Genomic DNA, 26,682 nt, shown 5'->3' with positions numbered 1-26,682 from the left:
ACAAAGTTATAAAAAAAAAAAAAAAAAAAAAAAAACAACTCATGTATCATCTGCAGAACATCACCATTCCTTTTGAAGAGAAAATCATGTATTCCACAACTCTGGAAAATGAGGCTAAAAATGAGATTCCATATATTACACAGCCATGATTTCTATTCTTCCAAACAAGTTGTCTTACGAACAGTGGAATTTCTGAATGTTAACAGGTACGTATTTTCACAAAGGGAGAACTAACATTTTCTCCACACCTGTGAGACCATCATATACCAGTTGATTCTGTCCTTACAGCAATATCAGCCAGACAGCCTTCACAGGATGACTCTCCTCCCTCAATGGGACTCAGTGCCCAGGGCTCATTCTTATTTTAATAGGCTGCTCTCCCTCACCACTGCTGGCTCAACTAAAACACTCTTCATTCCTCAAGTATTCTGAGTGCCTACCAGGTGCTGGAGAATCAGACAAGTTTCCTGCCCTCGTGGAGTCTTTATTACAGACCGGGGAAAGCCCCAAAGTAAGTACAACAATAGTATAGTGGATGGTGATACAGATGGTAGAGGAAGCAGGCAAAGGGAGCAAGTGCAAAGACCCTGGGGCAGAGTGAAAGCCTCACAAGGCCAAGGAGCCAGTTTTAACCAGACAGAGGAAACAAGGGAAAAGGATAGGAGATGAGATAAGCAACTAGTCAGGCTTTATCCTGGAGGGAGATCACAAGCCCATGGAAGTATTTTAAGAAGTGCACTATTTTGACAAGGGGATTTTCAGGGTCACTTTGGTTGCTCTGCTGAGAACAGGCTGATGGGGAACAAGCACAAAACACGAAGACAGCTCAGTAGCCAAGTGAAGAATTCAGGAGAGTGAGAGCCCTAGAGCTGGGGAGACCCTGAAGGTAGGTCTTACTAGACCACTGATGGCACAGATGTGAACTATAAGAGAAAAGTGCCATGCCCCGGCCCTGCTACCAAGGTCCCCAGAGCTGTCCTTTCCTGTCTCATCTGAAGATCTGGTTGTCCAGCTCTCCCTCTCGTATCTTCTCAATGAACCCTTCTTTTCTAAGGTTATAAAATAAGAGCTGGTTTCTGTCACTTGGGACCAAGATGAACTTCATCGTTGAAATTATCATCACTTTATGAAGAGAAACCTCAGGTGTGAAAGGTCTAGCACTCATCCCAGGCACCTCAGACACTCACAAAGGTGCTGAGACATAGACAGCATGACCATCTCCAAAGGTGTGCTCGGTGCGTTAGGCCAGCTGCCCCGGAGGTCTTGAATGGTTCTCTACCTGCCCATAGGTACAGACCTTAACAGAGGGGTGGGAAAAGAAGTCCCACAGCTCCCAGAGCTCCCCAGGCAGGCCTGAGAAGCAGGCGCATCCTGTTACGGAAACGCCCTTCCTTTCTGGCCACCCAGCCAGGCTCAGGCCTCAGCTCTTCCACTCAGCAAACAGGGAAGCCCAGATCTACCCAGTTGAAGGTTTTGGCTGTTTTCATACAAAGAGGAGAAAATGGGGCTGATGGCCTTTGCTTGTCTGATCATCTTCCTATACACCACAAACAGTTTTCTCTCCTCTGGTCTCAAAACAGTCTACATGTTAGTATTGGCTTAGCAATTAAGATGTTCTCGCAAGGAATCATATTTTAACACAAAAATAAAATGTTTTGTCCCCCAAGATAACATTCATACTACTCCAATTAAAAGAAAAGCATTGGACTAGAACTGCAGCTTACTGGGTTCCATCCTTAGGACCGCATAAAAATTAACAAATAAAATAAAGACATGTTGCCCATCTACAACTACTAAAAAAGAAAAGCATATACTTTAAACTGAAAATTTGAGACAAGAGTTTACAGGTACTTCAATTTTTTTCAAACTAAAGTTTTTTGGGTGATAATAGAAGGGATACAAGATATTTTTTGGAATTTGAGTTACTGATAAAGTGAGTGGCACCTGCTTCTTAATCCTTTGTAAAGCATTCAATTCAATCCGGTTCAAAGGATATGCTGAGAATTTCAAACAAACTATCCAAAAGATCAGTCATAAAATCTTGAAGCCAGATTAGAACCTAATCCAACACCCTTTCCCCATTTTATAGAGGAGTCAACCCAAGCGTAGCGGATATAAGCTGTCAAGGTTAATAAACCTTGTCAGTAACCGAATGAAGACTAGAAGTAGGGTCTCAGCAGAGCAGCCTCCCTGCCGCAGGTACTAGCTATGACACTTCCTATCACATGAGATGTCTGTGAAGCCTAGCACAACGCCTGGACTATGATGTTCTCTCAAATATCATTCCCCCTCCCTTTTTTATTTCGGTATCTGACAATAATTTGGGCACTAAAAAAGTAGGGAAAACCCACCAGTACTTTATAAATTGTAAAAATGAACCGAAATTAAGTCACCAGAGGACCATGAAACAAAATCAACACAGGAACACAAAATCAAGTACAAACTACGAAGGTACCCAATCACAAAAAAGATCTATAATATGCATTGAAAACACAAGAGAGCTCCATAAATACCAGTGGGATCCTAGAAAATATAAGCTAAGTGACAACAATTTGTTAGATAAATAAGTCAAAGACATCTAATTGGGACATAATTGAAGTGACCATACAATTAAGAACCAAATATGTCACTTTTGAGTCAGGAAAAAGGAGCTAGCAGGACAAATTTCCAGGACAACTGGTCAAACCAAAACCTTCCCTTGCACATCTAGATGTAGGGCCACCCTGGATGAATCATGCTTATGAATATCTGCCTTATCTCACCCACCAAACCCCCCTATACACATACACGCACTCCTAAGAGATGAGCATTACAAAGCAATAATATTTAATAAGCCAGTTCTAAGGGGGAAAAAAAAACCCTAAAACCTACAAAATAAATTTACCTTTTCATGAAGTTTGTTTCCAATTACCTACTTCACCAGCAGATAAATGGCCAATCTTATAAAAAGACTCATTCCTTCTCAAAAAAATCTCTTCCTATCCTTCCTGAATATGACAAGAACAGCAAACAGAACCATTGATGCCCCGGAGCAGATAAAGCAGGCAGCAACAGTCCCATCTCACAGATGGAGAAGCAGGTTCAAGAAAGCTGAAGCCCTGGCTCCACACCAAGATCCAATCCAGAGATGATTCCTCAACAATATGCCTGCAACAGCTCTTTGCCACTAGGGTCCCTTATGGGACAGCACAATTTGGCAAGCCACTCTCCCCCTCTTCAAGGCAAGATGGACAGTGATGTTCTCAAAATAGAACTTGGTGGGGTGGATAGAGGAAGAGAAGGGCACTGTCCACACGTGCTTGGAACACCCAACCTCTTGGATCACAGCTGGCCTCTTCTTATGAGGCTAGCCAAAGCTCATGGACTCTGGTCCCCACCTGACAACCAAGATCCTACACCTGGGAAATCAACTGACCTCAGAAATTCAAATCCCCAGAACCCAATTTCAACCACTGAGGGCTGTGCATCCTAGCAGTCTTCCTTCTCAGCTGCCACCTCCGGTAACTGTAGTCCTATACCTGCACCCATTTGCTGACACCATGCACTAGACCTCATGCTGAGCACTCTCCATGTACAACAACATCTCAGTCCTGCCAGGAATCCTGGGAAGCAGGCTTTTCTTTCTTTTAAGTATCTTTATTAATTTTTATGTGACAACACAGTTTTTTTTTTAATTTAAAAATATTCTTTTTAGTTGTCAATGGACCTTTATTTTATTTATTTATATGTGGTGCTGAGAATCGAACCCAGGGCCTCACACATGCTAGGCAAGTGCTCTACCAGAGCTACAACCCTAGCCCATATTTTTTAAAAAAGTATGAACAACAGAGGAAATAAAAAAAAGACAGTCTCCTGTGACCCACACTGTATAACTAGTATATATATATATATATATATATATATATATATATATATATATATATATATCTCCTGTCATGCTGTTTTCTATACCACAGAATATTTTTCTTCTTTTTTTTACAAGCCACAGAAGGCAGAATGCATGTTTTTTAGCTAACAATATATTTTGGGCATTTTCTCATGAAAGTACACATAGTTCTACTTTGTCCTTTTAGAGGCTGTATGTTATTTCTCTAGGTGACCACACATACTTTATTTAGAGAGACCTTATTCCTTTCATTTTACATGATGCAGAGAAAGGCACAGTGGTACATGCCTGTAATCCCAGCTAGTTAGGAAGCTGAGGCAGGAGGATCCCAAGTTCAAGGTCAATCTGGGCAATATAGCAAGACCTTGTCTCAAAGTAAAAAGTAAAAAAAGGACTGGGTGGGGGGAGATGAGTGATAAAGCACCTCTGGGTACAATACCCAACACCAGAATACAAGTTCCAAGAGGTATGTAATTTGTCTAAGGTCACACAGCTAGTAAGTGGCATAGCCAAGCCTGGAACCAGGATTACCTGATTCCAAAGACCATGTTCTCAAATACTCCTGGCTCTACTAGATATCTGCTTTGCATGTTTCCACCAATTAGACTACAAATGCCTTGAAGATAGTGCCTACCATTGTGTGAGCACACAATAAATGTTAATATCTGCTGTATGCCACTTTGGAGGTACTACATTTATCTTCCCACCATATCTTTCTCAATGCCCCGTCAGATAACACAGTTGAAAGCACTGATCCCAGCATAGAACCACCTACTGCTCCACTGGGGCCTCTTGGCCTTCCTGGTTCCCAGGATCATTAGCAACTCAAGACTCAGACTGCTGCTTCAATAGAAGCTTCTCCAGCAGATGCCTTCACATGGAGAACCCTCTGTTCCACTGACAAGCCCCAAGAAATCAGGGCTTCAAAGGGTCTGTCTTAGTAGTCCTTTTCTGTATTTGTCCTCATTTTGGAGAGACACAGATCATAAACTATTGCTTCATGACAAAACCAGTAAGGCTGCAGATCACAAGAAATATACAATGAAAATTTCTAAATAAAAGTATGAAGCAACGAAGTTAGATCATGCTAGGTACTATGGGGGGGGGGGCTGAATAGGAAGGTAGTGAGATTCTGCATAGATCCAAATGTTTATTTGAGTCTCCAAAACATTGCAAACCCCCACTTTATGCCTTGTTCTGCCAACTTGGTCTTACTGAAGAATTCTGGTTTTGATAATTTGTGGCCAGACTTCTTTTGAGTATTGGCCAATACCTCATAAACAGATTCTTATATTGTGTCATTAAACATAAAGCTAAGACACTTAATAAGAGCTGTTGCATAATGAAAAAAGCTGGAAAAACACAAAAGTTCACTTTTCCATTAAGTTTAGTCATGGAATTTAATTACTTTTGACTTTACCATCAAAAGCATGAGCGGCTACAATTGCTATTACTAAAAAATCCCATCCTCCCTCTTCTACAATCCTACACAAGTATCCAATTAGCAGCAACCCTCAAAAAGGACTAGAGGGCTGGGGTTGTGGCTCAGTGGCAGCACAGAGGTCCTGGGTTCGATCCTCAGTACCACATAAAAATAAAGGTACTGTGTCCACCTACAATGAATTTTTTTTTTTCAAAAAAGGACTAGAAACCCATTGGATAGAGGGTATTCTCTAAATTAACATGGATTTATGAGGGTTTATTCAGTTCTAGAGGCAAATAACCACATAACAAGACTAAAATTCAGCTTTTGAGTTTGATTTGTTGTTTTGTGGCAAGACACTGCACTATAACAGGCAGAAGCCAAAGCCCACAGTATGAAGTATATTGTTACTTCATATGTAGCATAAATTGGACACAATTACAGGATCAATCATTCATTCATTTAGGAAAATTTTTATTGAGCTCAATCTGGCCCAAGGCCAGGCTCTAGGCACACAGAGACAATACGACTGGCCCGGCCCCCAGCTTCACTGAATTTGGAGTAGAGAGAGAAGGGACACCAGAAAACCACAGTGCAGAGCACCGTGAGATCCCAGAGGACGGCTTCCTGCTCCAGACTTCAGGGTCAAGAAAGATTTCCCAAAGGAAGCAACATGCAGGCTGGACTGGAAAAGGAGTTAGCTATGGACAGAACAGGTTTGGGAGGTGAGCAGACACGCTGTAGCAGAGGGAAAAAAAAGAGAAAAACCTGGACAACAGGGCCTGACTCGATGGCCCTAATAGGGGGCTGTCTTCTGTGGCAAACAATGGACAGTTGACCAGCCACAGGACCGTGCGGCCAGACATTCAGCCTGCTTCACTCTGCATGGTGGTATAGGACCCGTTCATAGCTATCTTCCAGCTGCTAAAACTGTAACCTTTTTACACTCTGGTTTTATTTTTGCTACGCTTTTCTATTCTACTTACAAAAATTAGTAGAAGGCAAAACTCAAAATAATCCAGTGTGCTAGAATATACTGATGGCAAAATAAAGTTAGAACTAGTCTCCCCCAGACAAAGTTGGACTAATAAAGTATTTCAGAGAGAAAGAGTAGCTTTATTATAATGTTACTAGCAATTAAATGTTTCTTAAAATCATCCCTTCAAAATTTTCCTATTTTTAATTATAATCTTAAATCCTTTAATCATTAATTACACTATTTCTGTGGTTGTCAGGCAGAATCAAATGTTGCAGCAAACAAGAAAATTAGTTACCCAAAGACATCAATTTGAAAGCATTCTCACAAAATGACAATTTAACATTTTTCTTCACCTGTGAAAATTTGTTTTATAAATGCCTATCTGAAATTCTTCAAACCAAACCAAGAATAGCTTTGAAATGTGCTGAATCAAAACCATTTAACACTTGGGAAATAAACATATTGGGAATCATAATGCACCAGGTCTTGCTGTAGGTCCCTTCCACAATGACAACTCTTAATCTTCACAAAACCCAGTGAGAGAGGAAACTGAAATACAAGAAAATTAAGTCACTTACCCAAGATCATATTGCTAGGACATGACAAGAGTTGGGATTCAAACCCTACACTGCCGGCTCCAAAATCTGACTTCTTTGACTACATTGCCTCTTTTTTTTTTTTTTTTTTTTAGTTGCTGATGGACTCTTATTTATTTATATGTAATGCTGAGAATCAAACCCAGTGCCTCACACATTCTTGGCAAGTGCTCTACCACTGAGTCCCCCACCCCCAGCCCTACATTGCCTCTTAACCATTTTACATACATAAAAGTAAAAGTTAGCAAGTCAAAACTACTATAATAAGGCCCCAGTCATCTATAATCCTGTGGAATTAATTCTTAGGAGAGACAGTATTCTCTAAAACAGCTGGGGGTTTTACCCCCTTCTCTGAGTCAAACTCTGAAACTGCACTTGCCATCTGATAGTCACTAGCCACACGTGGCTACTGAGAACCTGAAACAAAGTTAACTCAAATTGAGATGGAAAAAAAAAAAAAAAAAAAAATATATATATATATATATAATGTTCCAGAATATGAGAGATTTAGTACAAGAATGCAAAATATATCACTGATGATTTAGTATTAACTATGCTGAAATATTTTAGATATAATAGGTTAAATACATATGTGTGAGTATCTATATCTATATGTGTATTATTATTTTTTTAGTTGTTGATGGACCTTTATTTTACTTATTTGTATGTGGTGCTGAGAATTGAACCCAATGCCTCACACATGCTAGCCAAGCACTCCGCCACTGAGCTACAACCCCAGCCTGATTTAAATATATATTAAAACTAACTTCTCCTATATCTTTTTACTTTTCTACATAAATCCTAGAATTCATTCATTCATTCATTTATTTTGCACTAGGGATTGAACCCAGGGCACTTTACCACTGAGTTACATTCCTAGTGCATCACGTGCACATGCACACACACACTTTTTTTTTTTTTTAAGTTGTAGATGGACATGATACCTTTATTCATTTTTATGTGGTGCTGAGCAGTGTCTCACATGCACTAGGCAAGCGTATCACCACTAAGTCACAACCCCAGCCCCCACACTTGCTATTTTTGAGACAAGGTCTCACTAAGTTGCTTGGGGCCTCCCTACAGATTCCCCCTGCCTCAGCCTCCTGTGTCACTGTAATTATAGGTTGTACCACTGTGCCCACCAGCCCCTAGAAATTTCTGACTTGCTCTTGTGGCTCCACTGAGTGCAGTTCATCTACAATGCACCCAGCAGCTGTCTATGTCACTGATATTATTTACTCCTTTCTGATGACTCATGCATCTCAGGAACTTAAACTACACCCTGTGTGTGATCTGTAATTGTGAAGCCTCAGGTGCTGACAGGTCAGGCTCCCCTACCACAGTCTCTGGGCATGCTTGAAGCTGTCTCTGTGTGACTTACAGCCCATGCCGTGCATCTGTCTGCCATAGCTACACCCCTTCAGTACCTTCACATGTAGCACCCAAGCCTAAGCAGCTAGGCAACTAGAATTGTGTGACACAAAAGAATCGAAGTTCTGAGGGTGTGGAGTCTGCTGCAAGTTCAACTCTGCTTCAATGCTCGGTTCCTTGACAACTATTTTGACTGCTGAGAAACCCTGCTCTGCTCTGCTCTGCTCTGCCTGCTGCAGGGACTCCTCCACTCTACATGCTGTCCCAGCCTAACCCCAAAACTGTACAACTCGGTTTAAACTCCTCAAGAGTATTTTCAGTTTGAGGAGATGATGGACAGTGGTGATGGCTGCTTAGCAACGTGAATGCACCCAATGCCACTGAACCACACACTTGAATGGAACATTTTATGTCATGTATATTTTACCAATATTAAAAAAACATCCTTCACTAGTTTCACTGTCCTCCGATCACACCCACACTCTTATGCAGGTCACCTGTGATCCCAGATTTTGACCTCCACCAATTTTTCTGGCGTCATCCCTCTCTCTGGCCTTATGCCAGCACCTTCCCTCCACACTGAGGCCGTAGTGCTCTGCACATGTCAGCCTCTCTAGCTGCCAGTCCTTCCCCATCCTCTCCTGCCCCTCTTCCTCCTCAACGACAGTCAATGTCATCTCCTCCGAAACTTTCCCTGCCATTCAAGGTTGCAAAGACCCTTCTCGCCATTGTGCTCTGCCTCACCAAGTACTCCGTAACTTTGATCTTTGGCATTTTTTGTTTACATCCCACATTCGAGTTCACTGAGAGCGAGGACAGACCCAGTGTGTAATTAACGCATCCTAAATGCCTGCTGAGCTCATTCAGTAAACAAGTACTCACTGAATGCCAACCAGGGGCACGCAATGTCCTCAGCACCAGGATGCTGCAGTGGGAAAAGAAAACAAAACCGCTTTCAAGAGGCATCCACAATAACTGCCAGGCAGACACAGTACTATAGGAGAAAAAAGCACTGAGAGGGGAGGGGTGTTTCCTCCAAGGGGGCCTGGCAGGAGCCAACTACGTATTGATCAGAAAAGGGGGAGTGAGCTTCAGATTTTCAGCTTACCGGGGGAACACTGGGTGAAGTGCATCATATTCTGCTTCTAGCTGGGTCTGAATAGCACAAGTACTGGACAGGGAAGGTAAACTTTAATTTCTAAGAAAAGCAAACCATTCCCTCTCTGTCCTATGAACTTGATAGATTTTGCAAGTACATTTGTGCTTCCCTCACCAAGGAGGACATAAACATGCTCCAAAGGCAATAAGGACCTTCTGACTGAATCCTGTCTGCCGTGAAGCCCTGTGGTCACTGGAGAAAATGTAAGAGGAGCAAAGTTTACCGAGTGCCCGTTAGACAATTGACACTCTAAGCACCTGAGGATCTCACAACAACCTTACCAAAGACACTGCCACTAAAGCCATTTTAAAGAAGATAAGGCACAAAGAGGTTGAATAATTTGTCTATAGCCCCACAGAGCTCCAAGTGGTGAAGCCAGAAGCAGAAATCTGCCTTAGTCTGAGGCTGTGCTCACAGGCATATGGTACACACACTCAAGTCTATATTCCCATCACAAGGCACGTTGTTCCTATTATTATTTTTTTCCTTATTAATCATAAAGTTACCAAATTTTACTTCATCTTTCTGAACATTTTAACTAAACCTTACTTTTCACTTCTAGTTCTATCCCAAAAATCTCTTCTATACTTTGGCTACTTGTGATGTGAACTATTGTTTACCAATATTATTTTCAAAGATGTCATTAGATAGAAATGTAAATATGCAAAAGAGCAAAAGGAAGATCACAACTACCCTGCAGACAAAAATTACACCTCTATAAAAAGTACACATAGAAACTCTGCCAGGTGCTTGCAGCACCAAGATGGAAGAGCCTGTCAAGTCACTTCCTGGGAAGCCTGGGTCAGTGGGCCTGGGGTTTGACTGACCAGGCAAACTGGTCCAAGATGACATTGTGTGGTATGCTGCAGATGCCCAGGCAGCAAACTGTCATGCCCCAAACACATTTAAATCCACTTAGTGTAAGGCAAAAGATTTTTTATTAAAACTTATGTATTAATTGTAGTTTAAGATTTAAGAGCAATACCTTTCTGGATATAACCAGCATCTCAAGCTTCAACACAGCCAAAACAAAGCTCATTGTTCTCACAGATCCTTAAACCTATTCCTTCTCAATTATTCTCTAACTTAAAGGAAAGATAAGCCTAGACACTGAAGCAATAAACCTGTTATCCTCAGCTCCAGCCTCTCTCCTTCCTTCCTTCCTCCCTCCCTCCCTCCATCCTGCTCACTCCATCAGATCTATTGACTAGAATTTCCACTTCTCCTCAGGTCCTCAAGTCAGGCCTGTACCAAGTGGTCTCCCAACTGCCCTTCCCATTTCTTTTAATCTCCCTTTTTCCACAGACCCTCTATCCTTTAATGGTTCCAAAATTATCTTCCTTCCATACAGGTTTGACTACATCACTTCATTTTCTAAAAACACTGGTGGTTTCTGATCACTCATAGGACCAAGTCCAAACCCTGTTACAATAGGCAAGCACACACATAACAATACACCCCTTTCACAACAGGGTTCAACTTTACTTTGCACATCTTTTCTCCCTTTATTCAAATATTTATTGAACACCAACTATGTGCCAGTCATTAGGTTAGATGGCAGGGGTATAACAATGAATAAAAAGAACTCCTGTTCTCATGACATTTACAGGACAGGACAAGAAACAGATTGATCAGTCACACACACAAATGTTTAAGATTACAACTACAACTACAGGTTTAACATCCCTAACCCAAAAACCTGAAATGCAAAATGCTCCAAAACCCAAAACTTTTTGAGGACCAACACAAGTCACAGGTGAAAAATTCCACTCTTGATTCATGTGATGCGTCGTCAAAATGCAATTTGTGGGCTGGGGTTGTGGCTCAGTGGTAGAGCACCTGCCTAGCATGTGTGAAGCACTGGACCAATTCCCAGCACCACCTATAAATAAATGAATAAAATAAAGGTCTATCAATATCTAAAAAACAAATTTAAAAAATAAATTAAATTTTTTAAAAAATAAAATAATGGCATTGTGTTCACCTACAACTAAAAAAAATTAAAAAAATATTTTCAAAGATGCAGTATGTTACAAATATTGCACAGAATTATCCTCACGCTATGTTTATAAGGTATGTATGAAACAGTAAATGAATTCTGTATTTAGATTTGAGAACTACCCCCAAAATAGCTTCCCTCCACCTCTCTCTATTATATGCAAATATTCTAAAATCAAAAAAGGTATGAAATCTTACTTTCGAATTTCACTATGGTCACCAGGAATTCAGATTAGGGATACTCAACCTGTACTGCAAACATATACTAGGCAAAATATTCTTTAAGTTAAAGAGTGGCAATGGTTGTACAACCTTGTATAAACACTAAAACCACTGAACTGTACATGTTAAAAGGTGAATTTGGGGCTGGGGATATAGTTCAGTGGTAAAGCACTTGCTCTAGTGTGTGTGAGACCCTGGTGTCAACCCCAGCACCACCAAACAAAAAAAAAAAAAGTGAATTCTATCATTGGTAAATGATATTCTTCCCTCTCACCTCAAAACGATTTCCCCCTTCCCCCAACACACACAGACACAGCAAGCTGAGTGCCTTTACTGGTGGCCTTAGCCAAGGCAGAGATACTGAAAGCTTTAAAAAATGACTTATTACAAATGTTTACTGAGAATTTACTACATGCCAGGCACCTTTCACTGTAATAGTCCAGGGATTCTACTAATCCTGAAAGGTTACTATTGTTGTTATTCTCAATTTAGAGACAAGGAAATCAAGTAGCTTTACCCAAGGTCAGAAAGCTAATATATGGTGATGCCAGAGTCTACACTCTTACCTGCTCCAGTGAAGTCATCTAGGCAATGCCTGCTACTTAGAACTCCTTAAGATGCAATAAGCAGACCACTGTTTTGTTTCTTATAATAGAAACTTCCTTCTGCCCCCTTTGTTGGTAAAGTAGCTTTTAAGACCTTACCAGACTGATCATACACCATCTTTCTTTCCCCATTATCTTTCTGACTTCTTCTCCTCCATATTCCACCTTCCTTACTCTGCTCCAACCACACAAGCCTCCCTTTTGTTTTCCCAGTGTGCTGGATATTCTCCTGCTACTGGGCCTTATTTCTGCTTGAGGTATGATGATGACAATCACAACGTATGGTACAAATCATGACTGTGCCCAAACTTTAGTTAAAGTTTTCTCTAAACATACCAACAATGCCACTAAGAAGATCCTGCTCTGAACTGCACACTAATATCTCAAATGTCAAGTTACTTTTAATGAAACCTGCCTCATCTTGCCAGGCTTTTCACTGTTCTGCATAAGGTCACTATGCAAAGGTTTATATTTTACAAAATCAGCACCAGCACCTGTTGCTTTCCAGTTAGCATGAACAATCGTAAAGTCATCCTTGCAGTAAAATAAAGCAAAGCAATAAAGTCAAGAAAGTGTCACAATAGGCTCAGTTTAGCCCTAGAGCCACTGTTTGTGAAATAACTATGACAACAGCACTTTAAAGCTCCCAAATCCCACCACACTTTAGCTGAGAAACTCTTCCCCTACTGGGCAAATGCACACAAAGATGCACATTGGCAACATGTTACATAAGTTCAACACAATGACCTGGTGGTTTCTGAGTTCCTATCATGCTAAAAATCCTAAGTAACTGTTAATCATACAGACTGTCATAGACTGCTCCAAGTAAGATGCTGAGAAAGGATAGAAGATTCATTTACATGTAAACACAAAGTAAAGATAGCTATCACTTCTGAGGTTCACCCTAGGATTCTTTTAAATATTAAGCTGCATTTGACATAAATAAAGGGAAAAAATTCTAGCAAATTCAATATAGCAGCATCTCAAGCAACATGTCTCGACTACAGCCGCCTCTCCCAATGACGGGCGCAAAGCCCAGAAGCAAGGCGTCTGCATCAGGCTGCTTATTTTCCAACCTCGTCTCACAACTCTCTAGCTAGGAGATCATGGTCCAGTTTCTTCACCTCTTCAGCCTCAGCTCTCTACACAGAGACATCTGACAAAGCCTATGACACAGTGCCTTAGCACATAAGGACAAATGCCATTTACTGAGCACTCACTGCTACCAAACTGAGCTGTAACAAGTTAAGAAGCTACAAAACTTTTGGCTAAGAAAAAATAAATTAAAAAAAAAAAAAAAAAAACTTGAGTTAAATTGTAGTCTTATGAAAGGTTATCCATTTAGACTAAGTTGGGAAAAACTGTAATAAAGGCTTTTTTAGCCCATCTTTGTATCATTGAGACTTTGCTTTTCATTTAGAAATCTCTGGGTAATTCAAAGTCAGAAATAGATTATCTCAAATGGTAATATATGTAATTTTTATTTTAAAGAAACCAGACTTTTGGTATGTGTGAGGTACTAGGTATTGAATCCAGAGCCTCATGCATACCAGGCAAGCACTCCATTCACTGAGTTACATCCACAGTCCCCCACCCCCCAAAACTGGAATTTAAAAAAATCTTGTCCAGTCTTCAGTGTTCTGTTTACTTAATTAGGTTGCAAAGTCAAGTTTATCAAATGGCTGAATTACTAATTAAGAATAGTAGCAAACATTTCCTGGGCTCTTATTATGTTCCTTACCATACAAAAATCCTTGGGCAGCGAGTTTACCAAAAGGTTACAAAAACAAGAATTAGGTAGCCTCATCTTTTATGTAGCCAATATGAATGTTAGAGATTTTTCACGAAAGAATCTACTATAAATCAACCAGCACAGTTACAGACACTTGGAAATCACCAGGTAAACCTCTTTTGCAAATGAGAAATAAGGCCCAAAGAGATGAAATCCAAAGGTCACATGGTTACCAAGTGAGGGCTAGAATCTAAGTCTCCCTAATTCCCCATCAATGTTGTCACCTATATGACAGATGATGGTTTAAAAAGAGAAAGACCTACACCTCAAAATGTTTCTACACTATTGGAAAGAAAAATCATTCATTTATCTGGGTGCAGAGGTGCATCCCTGTAATCTCAGCTACTCGAGAGGCTTGAGACCAAAGGATTGCAAGCCGAAGGCCATCTGGTAACTTAGAGAAACCGCCTCAAAATAAAAAATAAAAAGGGCTAGGGATGTAGCTCAGTGGTAAAGCACCCCAGGGTTTACTCCAGGGCACCACGAAAGAAGGAAAGATCATTCATTTAAATACCTGAACTAAGTACTTCCTTAGTATTCAGTATTCAGAAAGCTAAATATCAATCACAAATTAATGTTATCTATGCCCTGCAGTAAATATCGCTGAAAGGGCTCCTAGAACAGAAGTGAGTGGAACCAGGCAGTCACATGGCATGGTATGTCTGCCCACCACAGTCCTTTCCTTGGGAATAAAACACTTCAGAGACACTGGTCTTCCCCAATCAAGCAAACACTCCTCAGAAAAGGAAAAGTATACTTTAATCCCTTCCACACACAGCCCTCACCTCCTCATCAAGTTTTACCAGCTTCTGAACATCTTTCAAAAACAATGATGCTGAGTCTAGGAAGTTTTCATCCTTTCCATGCTCAATCAGGCTTTCCAACTTTATCTGAAAGTTTTTTGGGTTTTATTGGTGGTACTGAGGATTGTACCCCATGATGCTAGGTAGCACTCTACCACTGAGCTACATGCCCAGGCCTTTTAATTATGTTTAGACAGAGTCTCATTAAGTTGTTCAGGCTGGCCTCAAACTTGCAGTCCTTCTGCCTCAGCCTCCTGAGAAGCTGGTATTACAGGGTGCGCCACCAAGCCTGGCTATGCAAATATTTTTAAAATGTCAAACGCTAACAAAAAGGTGAGTGACTACAAATACCAGAATGCAATACTATTTCCATAAAGGAAAATTCCAAAATATAACTTTGCTTAAGAGAGTCAGCAGTTGGTAGAGCGCTTGCTTCACATGCACAAGATCCTAGGTACGATCCCCAGGTCCACAAAAAAAAAAAAAAAAAAAAAAAAAAAAAAAAAAAAAAGTTGTTTGCTTGTTAAAACTTTATATAACAAGCAAACAAGACTTTTACAAAGAATTTATTTGGCAGATAAGAAATTGGCCAGATATACTCCTTTATTTCCAGTAGCTGAGACTGGGTGCTGTACTAAACTATCTGATCAATTAAAAGTTAACACAAGGGGTTTGTAGTTCAGTGGTAGAGCACTTGCCTAGCACGTGAGGCACTGGTTCAATCCTCAGCACCACAAAAAATAAATAAAGGTATTTTAAAAAAAGGTTAACACAAGCCAGGTGTGATGACACAAGCCTGGAATCCCGGCAGCTGGGGAGGCTGAGGCCGGAGGATCATGAATTCAAAACCAGTCTCAGCAAAATCAAGGTACTAAGCAACTCAGTGAGACCCTGTCTCTAAATAAATTACAAAATAGGGCTGGAGGTGTGGCTCAGGGGCCAAGTGCCCCTGAGTTCAAACCCTAGTACCCCCCCAAAAAAAGTTAACAAAGACACTACACATTAAACACCAATTTTCAAATAAAATATACTCTAAACCTATGTTACCCAATATAATAGCCACCAACTACATAGAGCTATTGAGCACCTGAAATGTGCCAGTCTGAACAGAAGTGAGATGTAAATGTAAAATTTCATTAGAGTGCACACAAGCTTTCAAAGACTTAGTACCAAAAAAAGTGAAATATCACATAAATGATTTTTTCATATCAATTACATGTTAAAATAATAAGTTTGGATATACTGAGTTAATAAATATACAAAGATTCATATCTTAATCTTTTACTTCAATGTAGTTACTAGAAATTTTAATTGAATGGTTAGCTTGCATTACATTTCTATCAAACAGAGCTGCTTTATATAAACCACAAAAGATGATACAATCTTTCTTTGATGATTCATCATGATGATGAATTCCAAATATACGATAAAGCAAGAAAAATCTTATTTACACTTTGGATAGACAGTTTATGATATTCTCAAGTAAGTTCTTAAAACTTCTATTAAATTTACTACCACCTCCAATTATGTTAATAAAGGAAAGACTCAATCCTACAAGTAGTATTTTTAGGGATCAAGAAGGAAATAGGAAATACAAGCCTGGTGGGATGGCGCAAGTTTGTAATCCCAGCAGCTGGGGAGGCTGAGGCAGGAGATCCAGAGTTCAAAGCCAGCCTCAGCCAAAGCAAGGCACTAAGCAACTCAGTGAAATCCTGTCTCTAAATAAAATACAAAATAGGTCTGGAGATGTGGCTCAGTGGTCCAGGGCCCCTGAGTTCAATCCCTGGAATCCCCTCTCCCCCCAAAAAAAGAAGGAAATACAAAAGTAAAAGTCACAAAAGCAGGATTAAGAGAAATATCATCTGTTTTGAAAAGGCATTTAAAATAAAAGCAGCGTTTTTAATAGTTAACAGACCTTTGTTTAAAAAAAATACTATTTAATTATTTTGAATAATGGGATGAAATTCCCCAATTTCCAAATAAACAAACTTCTTAAAAAGGAAACCCAATAAAGTAGACTGGTAACTCTTATCATGTTGAAGAGAAGCATAATACCTCAATGTACCATACAGAAAACGCAAGACAGGCATTCAAAAGTAAACATTATACTATGATGAAACCAGCCAAAATTTTGATAGATATCTTTCAATATTACTATAGTAATGCATCAATCAACTATTACAGGATTTAACTAAAACTGCTTTTAAAATTCCAAAACAGTACTGTTTCTTCAAAATCTAGCCAGCAAGAATTATGGAGGAACAGTTTCCAAATGCCTTATCTTCAAGAGGTTAAAAATAGAAATGGAAAATTCAAAACCATCCTAACAATATTTGCATGGCATTCTGCTTAACAAACACTTTTGGACACATCAACCTATCTGATCCTCAAGATGGCCCTTACATATTGTTGATTTTATTTCTACTTTAGAGGTAATTCCAAGTTCAGAGACTTTGACTTATTCAAGGTCACACAGCTAAAAAGTAGCAGAACCAGCATTTGACCCCAGATCTTCTGATGCTCAATGGATTCTTTCCAAGACAATCATTCATTTAAAACCATGTTTAGAATCCCAACAAGCTTAATGCCAAAGAAGGATCTACGGATCAACTAGGTCAAACCTTAAGACTGCAAACACCAAGCATTTTAATCAATTCAAAAAGGGGAAAAGAGATTACTAAGAGACAAGTAATGACTAGGAGAATGGGGGGCGTATAAATCTACATGTCCTTGGGTACAGCACAGCAGAACAATAGTATTCAAGTAGAAAATGTAGAGAAATTGTACTTTTCCCCTGGAATGTGATTTTTCAATCTAAGAGCTGTAAGCTAAAAAAATTGTGTTGTTACTTTACTTTAAATATGTTTGAGAATTTTACTTAATTTATGGGCACTACAAAACCTCACACATACTGGATACAACCGGTTCCCCAATTTCTCATAAGTCATAACGCTATTCACAAAAAGCAGATTTTAAAAATGTGAATTCAGTGTCCACTGCTATTTAGATCACAGGTAAAGGAAAAGACTGGGTAGGAGGATGGCAACCCCAATGGCCATCATCTTCCTCGCGGCAGGCGTCCTAGAGGGCAGGACAAAGGCGCCAGCGGCACTCAGGACCCGCTCAACCTTCAGGACGCTGGGACAGCACACCAGTTGGAGCCCAGCGTGCCCCTGGGGAAGACTGGGGAGAGGGGACTCCTAAGATGGCTCTCTGAATCCGTGCGCGAAGCGCATTCCTCACTACACCGAATTCCAAAATCGGGGAGGGGAAATGCGGATTCCCAGCGCCGAGCAGCACGCCGGTGCCCACGCTAGGGTGCCACATGCCTGTCCCGGCGCCCCGAGGAAACCCAGGCCGGGGTCGCAGACACTCCGCGAGACCCGCACCTGGCCTGACCGCACACCAGGACGCACTGGACCCTGCGCTACCCCCAGTTCCGTCTCCGCGGCCCCGGGGAGGCCGCCCGGGCCCCAGCGCCGAGCGCCGAGCTCCCGGCCGCCGCCCCCCGGGCACCGGGCCCCCGCCTGGCCGGCTGACAGCCGGGCGCCGCCCCCACCTGCCCGCCCCCGGGCCGCGAGGCCGGGCGCGCCCGCCAGGCCACTTCCTTCCCGGCCCGGCCCGCCTGGCGCGGGCCCACGGGGGCGGGGAGCCGCGGGGGAAGGAGGCGCGCCCGCGGAAGAAGCGCCGCCGCCGCCCGCACCCACCGGCATCATCGCGGCGCGGTCCGCGGCGCCCTCCGCCGCCTGACAGGACGCTGGCGCCGCGCCGCGCCCGCCGTTCGGCCGCCCTCACAGGCCGCGCGCCCGCCGCGACGCCCTCCAGCCGGGCCGCGGCGAGGCGGCGGCTGCGGCGGGCTGCGGAGCCCTCGCCCGCACTGTCGCGCCGCCCGCGTGCTGCGCCGCCGTCTCGGACCGGCTGCCGCCGCCGCCGCCTCCGCCGAAGCCGGCCGCCTCCCGACGCCCGCCGGGCTCGCCCCGCAGGCCGCGCAGGCCCCGCCCCGCGCGTCGCCCCCTCGGGCCTGCGCCGCTCCTGATTGGCCGTGCCGCGGCGGGGGCGGGGAGGGGCGGGGCTTCCACGGCGGCGGCCAGGTGCGAGCGCGCCCGTGCGCGTCCGCGCTCTCGCGGCGGGGGAGGGGCGCGCTGCGGACGCTGGCCCCCGCCCCTCCCCCGCGCGGGGCCGGGTGGCAGAGGGGTCGCGCTGTGGCCCTTAGCCCGGGCCCTGGGACACCTCGGGCACCGGGATGAAGGGTACATGGGCCGGAAAGGGAAGAGCCGGCCGTGATCCGCAGAGAGCCACAGCTGGCGGAGACTCGAACCGCAGGCCCGGGGCCGATGGGTGGGCGGGGCGCATCCCTGCTCTGACCGCGACCTGACCCCGGGGTGCCAGCGCCCGGTGGGGCTGCAGGCGGGAGCCCGGAGGATGGGTGCGGAGTGCCCGCGACGGGTCCGCGTGACCGGCTCCGCATTGCTCAGGACGAACCCGGGATCCCGCCTGGAGCGCTGGGGCCCAGGACACCTGATCCCGCTGCGCTGCTCACGAGGGCCACGCTGGCCTTGCTGAACCCTCGTCGGCTCTCAGCCTAGGCCCTTCACACGAGCGAACCCCCGCTTTAAACGCCTGGGCCCACCTGTACCAGCATCCTTCGAGGTTCGCCTCTAAAGCCTCAGGACAGGGTCCAGTCCGCAACTCCAGGGTCCCCGTCTCTCCTTACAGTCCTGTTTCCTGTGTCACCTCGCCTTCTGGCCTCGGAGCCTGAGTGATAGAGATCATAGAGATCGGAGCAGGACCCAGAGCAGACCCCCAGTAAAGGCTGCCGAGTTGGCAGGTACCCTTTCTGTACGCTCCACATTGTGCCATTCGCCTGAACCCTGACGGAAGTGGCTAATGGACTTCCCTCTGCAGCACTTCCATGAGCACCCAGAACAAGGAGGCCTGTGGATGGCCACAAACACCGAAGCTAGAAAACACTCTGGAAAGTGCCCCACTCCCTGGAGAGTGCAGCGGGTGTTGACAGGGGGTCTGTAGCTTGTCTGGTCCTCTGAGAGGCTGGAGGCTGCTGCCAAGTAGGAGCAGAGAGGGAGGAGATCAGGGAGTTACCACAGCCCCCTTCGTGAGGAGCCACGCCTGGGCCTTGGAGGCCACAGGGTTAGTGGTTGAGAGCATGAACTTTCCAGGTGGACAGATTTGGTTCAGCACCACTTCAGTTACATCCTTGCTATGTGATCTTGGGCAAACCACATCTTTCTGCATCTCAGGTGTCTCTCTCTCTCTAATAGATTGGGATAATCCTGCTGGCCTCTGGGATTGCTCAAATATGATGCAGGAAAAGAACCTACCACAATCTGCCACACAGGGTAGCTGTCCTATAATTGAATTCTATAGTTATGCTATCACTAGCAAGCAGGCTTAGAGTACAGATATTGCTGGGATTTTTAAACTTACACTGGGAAATAAATGGCTAGTGACACAGTTTTTCTGGGAGCAGGGTCTGGAGAGAAGAGGAAACTGTGGTCAATGAGTGATCCTAGGTTAGATGGCAGAGACCAAGGCTCTAATTCCAGCTCTGCTTCTGACTCCCTGAGGGGCCTCAGTTTACCTATCTGTAATAGGAGAAGGGGGTAGATTCTGTGGTCTTTGGGCCTTCCAGCTCTGACATACTAATGTCCATGAGTTGGGAATGGGTTGGTACTGGTCCACTAAGCCAAACAAAGACCAGGCTCTGCTAGGGCACTGCACTTGAGGTAAGGTGATCCAAATAAGTCCACTCTAAAGAGGGAGACTCTTGGCCACAAGGGTCCCACTGTTGCATGCAGGCCACAGGGCACAGATAGTGACAGCTGCCTGGCCCTCAAACCAAGGCCCCTGTATCCTCCAGGATAGTCTCCAGGCAGGTGTCTATTCAAGCCAGGCATCCAGTCCTGTCCATCCTGTCCATCCTGCCAGACACAGCAGGCGTCAGGCTCCATCACCTTGCACTCGACCTTGGGCATCCACAATGGGTCTCCCTGCGCTAAGCTCCTACAGCCCCAGCCACTTCTCACACATTCCTGCATTCAACCTTCCTGGAGCACAGACAGAATTTGTACACACACACCCACATTCATACACCATAAAACCCTCAGTGTCTCCCTGACCCAGATCAAAGTTCACAAGAGGCCTGTCAGGAAGGAGCTGTATTGGTAGGATGCAGGCATTAGGGTTACATCAGATTTCCATGTTATTCAGAGATGCATCTTATCACATGTGAAGGATCTGGTATTTGCTTAAAAACAGCTTAGCAGAGGGAAAGAGAGCAAGGCAGTTAGGAATAGCTGAGGCCTAAGTGGCAAATTCTCCATGACTCTTGAACCTGGGCAATGGAACTGTTGCACCTTCCTCCCTACTTAATATATTTGAAGTGTATTAAAAATTATTAAGTACTCTTCAAAGCAAATAAAATGAACTTTTGGGGAGAAAATCAGTATATAGTCATATTTGCCTAATACAATTCTGGAAGGAGCCACAGAATACTAGTAACATAGTGACTTCAGGTGAGAATGGGAACTGCATAGATAAGGGACAGAAATTGGAGTGAGGCTTTTCACAATAACTTTTTTAAAAAATGAACTTCATTTTTAGAATGGCTTTAGATTTACAGAATAATTGCAAAGATAACAGAAAATTACCATATGCAGATTGCCCTGACTTGATGGAGTTACTTCCAATAAACCCATCAAAGATGAAAATACCCTAAGTGGGAGATGCGGTTAGCGTCCTAACTTACCCAACATCCTACCTTAGCAGCCAGCACACTGCAGACCCTGTGGTGTCCCCTCGTGAGGGCCTGGCCACCTGGGAGCTATGGCTAGCTACCACTGCCCAGCATCACAACAGAGTGTTGAGCTAAATGTAGCTAGCCTGGGAAAAGTCCAAAACTTAACATCCCAGGATGGTTTCTGCTAAATGTGCATCACTTTCACACCATTGTAAAGTAAAAAAATCTGAAGTGGAGATATCATAAGTTGGGGACCTTCTGTATAGCTTTCCCTATTAATGTCTCATATTATTGTGGTGCATCAGCTACAGTTAATGGACCAGTATCAAGCCCTGCTATGATCTAAAGCCCTACTTTTTTCAGATTTCTAGTTTTCACCTAATGACCTTTGTTCCAGGACCCCACCTCATATTTGGTCATCATGTCTCCTTAGGCTCCTCTTGGCTGTGACAGTTCCTCAGACTTTCCTTGTTTTTTATAACTTGGGCCATTCTGAGGAGTGCTGGTCAGGTGTTTGTAGACTGACCTTCTCCTGACTGCACTGAGGTTAGAGGGTTGGGGAAGAAGGTCACAGAGGTGAACGCCATTCTCGTCACATCATGTTGAGGGCACATACTGTCCATGGGAGTCTCACTGTTGATGCCAACCTTTATCACTGTCACTATTGCATTTTATGCTTGGCATTTTAATAGGGTGAATATTATCACGTACTGAAATAAAATGTGCCGGGCACAGTGGTGCATGCCTATAATCTCAGTGGCTCAGGAATCTGAGACAGGAGGATTACAAGTACAAAGCTAGCCTCAGCAAAAAGTGAGATACTAAGCAACTCAGTGAGACCTTGTCTGTAAATAAAATACAAAATTGGGCTTGGGGATGTGGCTCAGTGGTTCAGCGCCCCTGACTTCAATTCCCAGTACTCCAAAATAAATAAATGAAAATGAAATGTAAAAAGTTAAAGACCTGTATTAGTTTACCAGGCCCACAATAGCAACATGTGGCAAACTGCAATGTGTTTTTTCACAGTTCTGGAGGCTGGAGGTCCCAGGTCAAGGTGCTGGAACAGGTCTTCTGCAGCCCCTCTCCTGGGCTTAGGTGGCTGCCTGGCTGTCCACAGTCTTCTTCCTGTGTGCGCACATCCTGGTGTCTCTCTTTTCATGGGGCGCCAGTCATATTGGATTAGGACCCAGCCACAGGACCTCCTTGGGCCTTGGTTTCCTCTCTACAGGCTGTCTGCAAGTGTAGTCACACTGAGGCATACAGAGGTTAGATTCCAACAGATAAATTTTGTTGGACACAATCCAATCTATACCAAGACCTTACACAGTATGACTCCTGCCGCCCTTTTCAAATTCATCTCCCATTCCCTTCAGCCCACACCCTGGCCTTGTATCCTAGCCACAGGGAACCCATCCCCTCTCTCCTTCAAGTCTTTGCTTACCCACCTCCTGTGTGTGAGAAAGCATTCAGTCAGGTCCTGGTTACAGTCACAATTCAAATCCTCCTTCTGCAACACTTCCCCAAAACCCTCAGGAGAACTCTTCCCACCACCTTCTAGGCTGCTGAGTCCTGGGTCACCTGTCACAACATGCAGTTTTAGAGCTGTCAGCGTTTGTGTCTCCCCAAGGGCCACAAGCCCTCAGTTAACAAGTGTCCACTGCTGGGCCCTAGTGACACAACCTCAAGCAAGACAGAAGAGTTGCCTGTCCTCATGGGGCTTGTATCTGATTAAGGGAGAAGATGATAAATAACACAGAGCTCACACCTATATTAAAAATGATGTAGTCAGCAGACGTGGTGGTGCACGCCTGTAACCCCTGCAACTCTACAGGCCAAGGCAGAGGATGGAGTGTTGGAGATCAACCATGAGGCCCACAGCAACTAAGTGAAGCCCTATCTTAAGAAAAAGAAAGAAGGAAGGAAGGAAGGCTGGGGATGTGGCTTGGTAAAGTGCCTTTGGGTTCTAGGGGAAAAAAGGAAGAAGGAAAGGGGGGATGGAGGAAGGGAGGGGAAGGAAGGGAGGGAGGGAAGGAAGGGAAGGAAGAAATTGCTCCCGGTAGAAGGTGGCATTTGAGTTGGGACCTGAATTCTGAGGAAGCAGCCTGTGGGGGCTTCAGGGGTGGGGTACCGAGGAGAGGTAAGGGCAGGTGAGAGGGATCCCCTGGAGGAGTCTGACCAGTGCTAGAGGCTTGATGTGGGAGGTTAGGGGGGTGAGGTCAGGTTCGGCTTATATACCATGGTCAGTCTGAATTTTGACCAGGAGGGTTTCCAGAGAATTAAAGAGGTGTGACTGATGTTTTTCAGTGGTCAGTGTGGGGAGGCTGGCGGGTCTGCAGAGTGGAGGAGGGAGGCTCTTTAGGAGGACTAAGGTGGAGGCCTGGAAATGGGGAAGGGAGTCCAATTCGCGGTATAGCTCAAACCATGAACTTAGGTGCAAACGAAGGACTCAGACGGTTCCTGCCTACTGCTGGGACTGGTCCATTTACCAGGTGGGTGACAGTCGATTCAGGGCTGAAGTCAGTGCTGCCTGCTCTCCCGGGAAGCCTGTATTTCAGCACTCCTCTTCCTGTCCAGCCTGGACCTGCCTCTCACCCCAGGCCGTCCCACCTGCAGCCAGAACCCAGCGTGGCACTACCCAACCCCTACCCGCTAACAGCTTCCCACCCCACTCTTTCTTCTAATCCCCGCCGCCCTGCGCTTACCTCTCAGCTTTATCTCTGGCCTCCAATCTAGCCTCCCTAAGGCCAGAGGGGATTTCTAAAGCGGAAACAGCCCCAGCACTGCCCATTGGGCCCCTCAGCGCCACCACAGACCCCGGCCCCGCGCAGGGCGTAGTTAAATCACACCCCCACCCGGACCTAGGTCTCGGGCTCTCAGCCTCAGCCCCTCCCTCTGCTGACCCCCACCTCACTCGCACCCAGCCAACTCCAACATCACTGTCCGCTGGCAGCCCCTCCCTCGGTGTGGGGGTGGGGCAGAGGGACAATGGGGACGTTCCGCCCCCACGGCTCCCGGGAGATGTGTTTCTACAACTGCTGGCAGTGAGGGAGCGCCGTTCCATCCCTGCTCCGAGGCATTAAGTAATTCCTTTCGCGATCAAGGTCGGAAGCGCCCAGCAGGCTGCCAGTCTCGCGCGTTTCGTGCAGGGCTGAGTGGGTCCGCGCCGATTCCCAGGGCCGGCTCGGGGGGCGCCCGATGAATGTCAGCGGAGCGCACTGCGGCGGGCACCCAGGGAGACACAACCCCCGCCGCGGTGTGAGCAGGGCGCGCGCCCGTGGGGAGCTGCCGCGCGAGTCCTGGACCTCGGGGCGGGGGGTCCCGGGGGCCGACCTGCCCGCGTCCATTCCTATGAGCAGGCCTCTGCCGCGGGTCACCGCCCGGGGTGGGAGGTGGAACTGATCGCCTGTGTCCATCAGGCGGCCGCTCAACGCTGCCTGCAAAGCACCGGGAGGCAAGTGTTCTCCTAAACCCAAGAAAACTTCACCCCTGATCCAGGGCCGCCGAGCCGAGGTCTAAGGGGAAGTGGGCTCGAACCCGCTGCGCCGCGCCGCCCCCGCCGGCCGGGCTCCCTCGGCTCCGCCCCGGGGCCGGGCCTCCGGCCTTCCTGCGCGCTCTGGGACTCCCGAGCCCGCACGAGCTCAGGGCATCCTCCGGGGCTGAACCTTACTCTCTCTTCTCGGGAAACCGGCGCTGCACCGAGGGAAGGAACCTGTGCTGAGCATGGGCACGCCATCCATCCATTCGTTCGTTCCTGACCTTTGCTGTGCCCCATGCTAGACCGCAGCACCGAAGGTGTCGCAGCCTCTACCCACAGACAGCTTCGGTGGGGAGTTACGCAGTGCAGTTTAGCCTCCCGTCTTTTACTTTTCACGAGGCATCCCCACTCTGCCCCTGCCGCGCGTTTTTGCTAATATTCTTTTTACCTCCCACCCAACAGCTAGCTGTGCCAGTCGGCTGACCTACCCCTCCCCGCGCTCTCTGTCGCCTCAGGTGCTTCCAGTATCCGCTGTTATTCTCGACGCTGTCACATCAGTCAGGGTCCCGTGGGAAACAGATGGCTTCCGCAAATTAGGGAGATTCCAGGAGGGTTATTTACAAAGGGCAACTGCTTACAGAAGTGGGGGGACCACGGGGAGGGTGTGGGGCTCTGAAGCCAGCATTACAGGACTGTTTCCACCCCCTGGACTGAAGGGAGGGAGGGTCGTCTCCAACTGTGGCGTTTATCAAGGAGAGGCCTGACCTTGAAAGCAAGGACATTTGCTCAAATGAAACAGCTCGTTGGAGGCGACCCCACAGGGAGAAGTCAGATTGATTTTACTGACCTCCTGCTGGGTAACTCTTTGGGCCTGAGTTTGAAGGTCAGCACCCCGTGGGTGCAATTCTGGAGAGCAGGGAGAAGGGTGGAGCTGGGATCTAGGGGGAAGAGAACCAGGCTCCCAGCATAGGGGTGGCAGGAGACATCTGTGTGGGTCTTTTTGTTTTGTTTTGTTTTGTTTGTTTTTTTGTTTTGTTTTGTTTGTTTGTTTTTTTAGGGGATTTCTGTAGGATAAGCTCCCATAAATGAATTCCCAAGCCAGAGCCTTCTTGGACCATAAAAGCAACTTCATTTTAACAAGACTCAAAAATATGTCACTTCTTTGCTAAGACCCTACCATGGGTACCATCAATGCCTGTTATGAAGAACCCATACCTGGTAGCCTTATCTGCCAAACCCCCACACTTGGCCCCACATGGCAAGCCAGACTGCCATGATCCCTCTATCTGCCTATGTGGCCTGGCCTATGGTTCTTAATGGCCCTTCTCTTCCCTTCTAGGTGTATGGACTGAACCCCAGCCTATCCATCAAGCCCTATTCTGAAGCTCAAATATATTTACCATGGCCCTTTGTCATGGACTGACTGTTTGTGTCCCCGCAGAATTCATGTGTTGGAATCCCAGCCACCAAGGTGATGGGACTTTAGGTGGGCTCTTGAGAGGTGAACAGATTTTGAGACCCTGTGAATGGGGTTACGGCCTTTGTAAAAGAGGCTGGAGAGAAAACACTCCTCCCTTCTGTCAAGAGGGCACCGGGTGAAGACATGCTGTTTGTGA

At 45.5% G+C, this 26,682-nt stretch overlaps 1 protein-coding gene and 1 long non-coding RNA gene across 4 annotated transcripts in view; both read right to left on the bottom strand.

Moving 5' to 3' along the window:
* The window catches only part of PPP1R13B (protein phosphatase 1 regulatory subunit 13B), an 87,632-nt gene extending 68,822 nt beyond the window's left edge, over positions 1–18,810 (bottom strand). For 2 of the 3 annotated variants that reach the window (XM_079130032.1, XM_079130033.1), the window contains exon 1: positions 18,542–18,810. In XM_079130032.1, coding sequence (XP_078986158.1) covers positions 18,542–18,550 — 9 coding nt within the window. In that variant the 5' untranslated portion in view covers positions 18,551–18,810. The remainder of the gene's footprint in view (positions 1–18,541) is intronic. The other variant, XM_079130034.1, reaches the window with a different exon arrangement.
* A 3,731-nt stretch (positions 18,811–22,541) lies between these two features.
* Positions 22,542–26,078, bottom strand: LOC306654918. The gene is made up of 2 exons (XR_013762131.1): positions 25,555–26,078; positions 22,542–25,281 (listed from the first exon to the last, which is right to left on the bottom strand). It is a non-coding gene; the product is annotated as an uncharacterized lncRNA (long non-coding RNA).
* Between the last annotated feature and the right edge of the window lie 604 nt (positions 26,079–26,682).

Source organism: Sciurus vulgaris (genome assembly GCF_902686455.1).
Source record: "Sciurus vulgaris genome assembly, chromosome: 2".
NCBI lineage: Eukaryota > Metazoa > Chordata > Mammalia > Rodentia > Sciuridae > Sciurus > Sciurus vulgaris.
The sequence above is the reverse complement of the archived record's forward strand: the minus strand, read 5'-3'. Positions and strand labels throughout refer to the sequence as shown.